Source organism: Nothobranchius furzeri, chromosome 14, assembly GCF_043380555.1.
Source record: "Nothobranchius furzeri strain GRZ-AD chromosome 14, NfurGRZ-RIMD1, whole genome shotgun sequence".
NCBI lineage: Eukaryota > Metazoa > Chordata > Actinopteri > Cyprinodontiformes > Nothobranchiidae > Nothobranchius > Nothobranchius furzeri.
In genome coordinates this window covers 53,774,029-53,781,321 of record NC_091754.1, presented here as the reverse complement: position 1 = coordinate 53,781,321, position 7,293 = coordinate 53,774,029, and the positions used below count along the sequence as shown (strand labels likewise).

General features: G+C 43.8%; 1 protein-coding gene across 1 annotated transcript; it reads right to left on the bottom strand.

Annotated features, from left to right (window-relative positions):
• Positions 1-4,238: 4,238 nt before the first annotated feature.
• Positions 4,239-7,077, bottom strand: LOC139062593 (piggyBac transposable element-derived protein 4-like). Its single transcript, XM_070543857.1, has 3 exons — positions 6,530-7,077; positions 6,271-6,324; positions 4,239-6,086 (listed from the first exon to the last, which is right to left on the bottom strand). Exons 1-3 carry the CDS (start codon positions 6,840-6,842, stop codon positions 4,456-4,458), a joined length of 1,998 nt encoding a protein of 665 aa, XP_070399958.1. The 5' UTR covers positions 6,843-7,077; the 3' UTR covers positions 4,239-4,455.
• Between the last annotated feature and the right edge of the window lie 216 nt (positions 7,078-7,293).

Sequence of the window (7,293 nt, the reverse complement as noted above, 5' to 3'; positions counted from 1 at the left end):
CAGTCTTAATAACCCTCTTATGACCATAATTATAACAGGGCCGCCTGGTATGTTTTAATCTTATGGCTGTAAAATTGTAATAAAAAGTACAAAGTGTGTGTAACTCTTCTCCTTTTTTCAGAACAACCTCAGCTTTCAGTGCATGGTTTGTATTTAGGATTTATTTCTATTAAAGCCTTTAAAAATCAGCTTAAAAGTGAAAAAAGCAAAAAACGGATAAGAATTTTTTACATTCATTACTGAACAGGAACTTCAAAATTACTGGGCAAACAATTTGGAATGAACAATTTAAACTTTGAACTGTAATGCATCTAATCTTAAAGTGTGAACCTTGGTATCTTTTTAGCAGTTTTTAAGACCATTTATTTTTGTAAACTTTCAGACTTTTTTATTTGATGTAGTAGACCTTGAAGCAATTTATCTCCAGCTGCAGGCAGAGTCCTGCACACCTCACACTGCCATGGGGTGCTTCTCTTGCACACCGTGCACTGCTCTACCAAAAAACATTTGTTTTAGCAAAAATAATTATCTATGGTAAAAATATAAATAATGCTGGAATGAAGCTGAATCTTACAATTAGCAAATAGTTGAGGGTTGTTCAACAAAAAAACAAACAGACTGAAAAAACATTCATACCCTGGTTCACTGGAGATCTGTCCCTCGTGGTCACTGTTTTCAGATTTCTGGGACACCTATTAGAGCGTGTTGATTTTCTTTGAGGCATTTCCATAATTTCATGCTGGTTTTTCATGCTAATTTGCTTCCCCGTTCCGTTATCCGCTTTCACCGCAGCGCTGTGCTCCTTTTCAATCAAGCTGTACAGCAGGATTTCCCCTCGTAGTGATATTTTTCGTAACTATGATTGCTTCGGGCTATAGATCGTTGGAAAGCTGCTTTTATGTACTTTTAGGAACCGTTGGAATTATTTGAATCTGATCAGCCATTCAAAAGTTATAAAACGGAGCATTTTGGACGACAAACTCAGCACGTCTCTGAATCTGTGTTGTGATTCGTTGCGCTCAAGACAGGGAATCCTGAGGACTACCGTAATGTATTGTATATGCACGAAAAGCCCCCTTTTTAATCGTTTCAGCACTTTTGGACGTTTAATGATATCTTTCAGGAATTATTGCAATGAGAAGTGCGCATGTCCAATCCCGTTGGCGGCGACAGGTTGGTAATAAGAATATTGTGGCATTAACTAGGGGGCCCCCCCAACACAAGGGGGCCCCAGGAGGCCGCCGACCTATACCTAATGGTAAAACTGCCACTATCGGTCATCACCTAAAGCTCATGACCATAGTTGAGGATTGGGGAGTAAATCGACCGGTAAATTCAGAGCCTTGCTATCTGGCTCAGCTCCCTTTTCATCACTGCAGACACTGCCCCAATCTGCCTGTCGATCTCCCGCTCCCTCCTTCCCTCACTCATGAACAAGACCCCGAGATACTTAAACTCCTCCACTTGGGGGAGGACCTCTCTCCCCACCCAGAGTTGGTAAACCACCCTTTTCCAGTCGAGAACCATGGTCTCAGATTTGGAGGTGCTGATCCTCATTCCAGCCGCTTCACACTCGGCTGTGAACCTCTACAGTAAGAACTGAAGGTTTGAGCTTGATGAAGCTAGGAGGACCACATCATCTGCAAAAATTAGAGACAAGATTCTCTTCCTTATGAACAAAACACCAAGATACTTGATGCAACACACCTGGAGAGACTATTCCATTTGTTGTTCTGTTAACAAGCCAAAGTAACATCCTCTCAGCATTTACTTTTCAAAATCTGAAGATACATTAACACCGACTTTTGACTGTTTTTATTTTTTATTTTATTTTTCCCCATGTCCTGTCTGGCTGTGAAGCATGCATTAAATGTGCTCACCATACATCAGCATGCTTGTTTTCCCATCTTTTGCTTGCATAATATTTTCTAACAACCTCATGTAGATCCTCCTCGTGTCCAGACAGCTGCCATGTTGGACCCATCCAAGCCGATTATAAGGACATACTTTGGCTCTCAGTTTCCACAGTGGTTTTGGGACAGCTTTAAGGCCACCTACGATCCCTTTTGTTGTTGGGGGTCCACAAAAATAAACAATCAATGATGAACAGGGGTTTGCTTCTAGACCTGCAGAAAAGGGACACACAACAATTCCACAAGATCAAGCTATCACTGTGTCAACTTGATGAAGAAATGTAAAATCAACATTGTTTAACTGAACAGTCACACGATGATAAATCATAGTGCATTTGGTGCCCACCATAGCCTTAAGACCTGTGTTGAACGTGCCCAAGTCCATACTTATGAGAGAACCATGTGAGCACCTGTGTGTGTACACGCGCTTGTTTATGTAAGGTTTCTCTATAGGAGCGTCCAATAGAGAGTGTGAGGGACCACAAATTCGCCCCCTAAAGATATGCAGGAGATGGAGGGAGCTCCAAGTCCCAGAGATCCAGGAGCTGCCCCAGAGCGCAGGGACCCAAAGGAGACCGTGACCAGAAAAGCCCCTGCCCTCCCCTCGAGAGGCGCAGAGGATTGCCCTGGGGGGGCTACAACCAGCAGCCGGCAGAGTCCTGGGAAGTATCAGCGGCAAGCCCACAGGCCCGCCCGCAGCCTCCAGCCCCCTAGCCGGCCGAGCCCGGAACCGAGCGACCCGGGACCCAGGGGCGACCACCCCCGCCGGGGACCCAGCAGAGCCCAGAGACCCAGATCCCACCAGGCAACCACCCGGATTGATCAGGCACATGCCAAAAACCTCAAACTCCCTGACCCGGGAGCCACGAACACTCAGGCAGACCAAGGCGCCACACTCCACACCAGGTGTGGTGGGGGAGGGGAGACGAAGACTTATTACATCAAAAGAAGTCCCAGGAGAGGGGAGGAGTCAAAGGCCTCACCTGACATATACAGTCATACACAGACACAGTCACACACTCCCTCCCTCATGCTCACACATACACATACAACCAAAGACTTACAAAAATGCACGCCGGACACCCACTCATGCTCCCCATACACACCCTATTCACTCTGGTCCCGGTACTGCTGCACATTGGGTACAACCATCACCGGTAACCAGAGTTCGACCCTTTCTGCTGGGGTGCTGATGAGCAGGCTCCCCTGCTCAACGCTGAGCAAAGCAACCCACCACCCCAGACCCCAACCAGACGGCCAGATCCCCCTCCTTAGGTTTATTAGGTGTATTCCATGGCTGACTTTTGACTGTTAAAGAGCAGGTTCACTGAGAAATCATGTTTTACTTATTATTTATTAATATTTGCTCTGAGCTTAACATTTAGGCTGAACATGAAAAGTTTTCTACAACAATTTCCTGCATGAGCTTCTGAAAAAAGACAAAAAGAACACTTGGTTAAGAAAAGCCTGACAGATCTATGTCACACTGTCACTTAACATTTCATGGACTCACCCAACTTGACACGTGACAAGGAAGGCTGTTGTTGCTAACCCTTAGCATTTGCAACTCCACCACATGGCAGAACTCCTCCAGGATTGTGTTATTTGTGGAGATAACGTTGCAAAGAAAACAGTCAGTGGTAAAGCCATGGTACTGTGAGCCATTAAGAGGTGAGATGTCCAAATATCAGGAAATATGTCTCCAAAACATCCCATTTGCTTCTACTTTCTCCTCTATATGACTTCTACATCCTCGAACCGGAGCCTTTGATCTTTTTTTCTCTAGAGCACCACTTACAAGGCATTCATTCTTACTAGTGACCACTGCCAATGTATTTGAAATATGAATGAACTTGATCTTTAATGGCTTTAATAAAACAGGTAATCTTCCTCACATTCAAATGAGACCTCTACCTTTTGTTCTTCAGACTGGTAAGAACAAAAACAATTCAGATAGTGAGGTATTTAACTCATTCACTGCCAGCCGTTTTCTGATCACTAAAGCCCCTCACTGCCAGCGATTTTCAGTATTTTTACTGTTTTTTGAAGAGTCACAGAATATTTTGCTCTATGACTATGCAAACACCAAAACTACCAAATGAAAGAGTTAACTCTCTTCTTTCATCAGGAGAAAACGGCTCGTTTTAACCCTTTTCCGTTCTTTCACAATTTGCTGTAGAACACAGGTGGGTTTCACCAGAAATGCCTGTTTCTGAACCAAAAACGGAGAAAACAGGCTTTTTGTGTCAAGAGAGATGTAACGCAGTAAACTGTCTTTGACACTAATATACTTTGCTTTTTTTACACCTCAGACACCCCAAAAGCAGTTACCTTGTGTAAAAATAGTAAAACCAAACTATAAAATGGTTTTTGACAAGAAATTTGATGTTTATTCACAAATGTATAACAATAAATAATCATTTTTGTCAAAGGTAACAATTTCATTTGCAGGCATGCAATCTTACAGAAAGTGCTGTTGTAGTTATACCCGTGTGTGTGTGTGTGTGTGTGTGTGTGTGTGTGTGTGTGTGTGTGCACACTTCTACCCCTGCACAGAGACAGAGTATCTCACTGTGGTGTGGTAATCTATATAACACTGTCCTGCGTGCAAGGGGACACAACAGACTTTGCACATCATTTTCGTCTCTCTGCGAGTTCCTCTGCGTATGCAGACCCTACATCTTTTTGTTGGTCTCAACTTCTTACTGGTGGGTTTCAGGTAACAGAGTTTGTGTCTGCCAAGGTCTCCATCTAGCCTGCTCTCTGGGTCAGTGTTATAGGGTGCCCTCAGAGTATGTTTGACATCCTCCAAGTCCCCATCCTCAACACCTGCTCCTTCCTCTTCCTCTACCTGTTCCCCCACCTCACTCCCTTTCCGCTCGTGTACCTTCAAGGTCCAGGACTTCACTACACTACGAATGAACTTCAAAAGTGTGTTACATCCCCCTGGGTTTCTGGCTCGGTACAGGATATAGGCGTTAAACATGCACATTTGGAACAGATAGGCAACAAACTTCTTGGACCAGTTCAGCGACCTGCGGATGAAGGGGTAGTAGGAAATGTTTTGGTCCAACTTATCCACTCCATTCATGTGAGAGTTGTATGCAACAACACACTCTGGCTTGAACTGAGCAACCTTGTCTTTGTGCCCCTTCTGCCACACATCAACTTTCTGCATCCCATCTTGGTGGCAGGTTGTCACCATCTTCACTAATCGTTTGTCCTGCCATGCTACTACCATGACTTTGTCATTGTGCCGCACAACTTTGTCCCCAATCCCTAGATCGGTTTTTACCAAATCCCTGATGACCTGAGGCTCCCCCCTATTCTTCCTCAGTGTTCCACAGACATTGGTCTGTGCTTCCAGTAAGCGCTCACACAATGCTACAGAATTGTAGAAGTTATCCATATACAGTGTATAGCCATGACCTGAAAGGCGATCAAGAAGAGAAAATACGGTGTCTGGCAAACTACTACCTTCCCCAAAATAAGGCCTCATGTTGAAACAATAACCTGTGGCAGAGTCACACAATATGTAGGACTTGATTCCATATTTCACAGGCTTTTGTGGGTTGTACACCCTGAAAGATAAGCGCCCTCGCCACAGCATCATACCCTCATCAATGCAAATGTTTTTGTCTGGCTGATACATCTGCTTGAATTTTTCCACAATGTAATCTAACACTGGGCGGACTTTGTACATTTTGTCATTCACATCCAGATTTGCATTGTCATTGTAATGCAGAAACTTCCATATAATCTGAAACCTGTTCCTTGACATGGTTTTGCTGAAATAAGGTGTGGCATCCACCTCATCCACACTCCAGTACATTTCAGTGCTTGGTTTTTTGACATAGCCAGTCAGGAAAGTTAGTCCAAAGAAAGTTTTCAGTTCTGAGACTGACACTGGCTTCCAAGCATTACCTCTGCTATGTTGTGGTAGGTCAGGGTGTGCTTGAAAATACTGACTTGCATACAGATTTGTTTGATGCACAACATGATCAAGCAGCTCATCAGTCAGGAAGAGCTCCAGGAACTTAGCTGGCACATCACAGTCTAGGTCTGCAGCAGCATCTTTGGGTCCAGAGGTTGCAGTGAAAGGCATCTTGTTGGGTTGCCAGCCAGCCTCATCCCAGTCCAAATCCTGCCCTCGACTCCTGCTTGATGCACGACCTGTAATCATAATCACACACACACACACACACACACACACACACACACACACACACACACACACACACACACACACACACACACACACACACACACACACACACACACACACACACACACACACACATTATTTATTTATTTGTTTGTTTTTATATGTATTTATTTGTTTGTTTGCCTCTCTAACCTCTTTTCTTTGCAGTACTAGTTGTGGCAGGGGGAGCTTTTCTGGGTGCACGATCTGTAAATTGAAAATATCTTCAAATAATAATCAAAAATCAAACCATTTCCATTATAAATCTGTAAAGAAAGAAGCTGGAAACAAGTGTTGGGGAGACTGTGACATTCATGAAAGTAGGGGAGACGGGAAAGCGGGGAGAAAAGAATGACGCGATCACAACAAACAAATAACACAGCCGTTAGCTGTTAGCTAGCTGTTACGTTACCTTCTTCATTTTTTCTTTTATCGTCTGGTGAAGAATCTCTGCTGCTCCCGGTTGGTCCAGACGGCAACCATTCATCTGAAGAATCTGGGTCAGGTTCGCTAAAATGATCCGAGTCGGAACTGTCTGCTGAAATCGCTGTCTCTGGCTCAGATGAAACATGTTGCGGCGTATGCCTTTCGTCTCCGCTTGGCCCGGGTTGGTTGTCATCTTTTCTTTTGATAGGAACACGATGCAAAGTTTTGCTACCACGAAACAGACTTTGTTGAAGTGTGAGCTGCATAAGATTATCCGCTTTGCGTCTCGCCTTAGGCATAGTGGCTTCCTAAAACCAGCTCCTATTTCATGGATCGGCTTCTTCCTGATCACGTGACACGTCACTGACGCACACACAGATGAAGATCATTTTTAGATGATTGGTGTTTACTGTCAGGGTGCGCGAGCTTGTTCCCTACCACCTCCCGTTAAAAAACGTAATTGACGACTAAAATCGTCATTGGCAGTGAACGGTTGTATTTAAAATGACGACTTTAGTCGTCAATGGCAGTGAATGAGTTAAACTGTCTCACAAGCCATGATTTTCCTCACAATAAGTGTCTAAACATTGTTGTTCTTATCATAAACTAAATAAACCATGAAGCTCTATAGAAAATTTCAAAAGTGAATCAGGAAACTATTGGAAATTGTACCCCTATTCAAGTCATTAAATCTATTCAAACCTCAATTATTGCTTCAAGAACTAATTAAAAAATTCTCAGCTTTGAAAT

Bases quoted from the DNA above. Each gene is read 5' to 3' on its own strand.
- LOC139062593 (XM_070543857.1), bottom strand. From the start codon at position 6,842: ATGCCTAAGGCGAGACGCAAAGCGGATAATCTTATGCAGCTCACACTT. The intron at 6,325-6,529 runs GTAACGTAACAG...TTCAATTTACAG, and splicing joins TAAAAGAAAAAATGAAGAAG to ATCGTGCACCCAGAAAAGCT. The intron at 6,087-6,270 runs GTTAGAGAGGCA...TTATGATTACAG, and splicing joins TAGTACTGCAAAGAAAAGAG to GTCGTGCATCAAGCAGGAGT.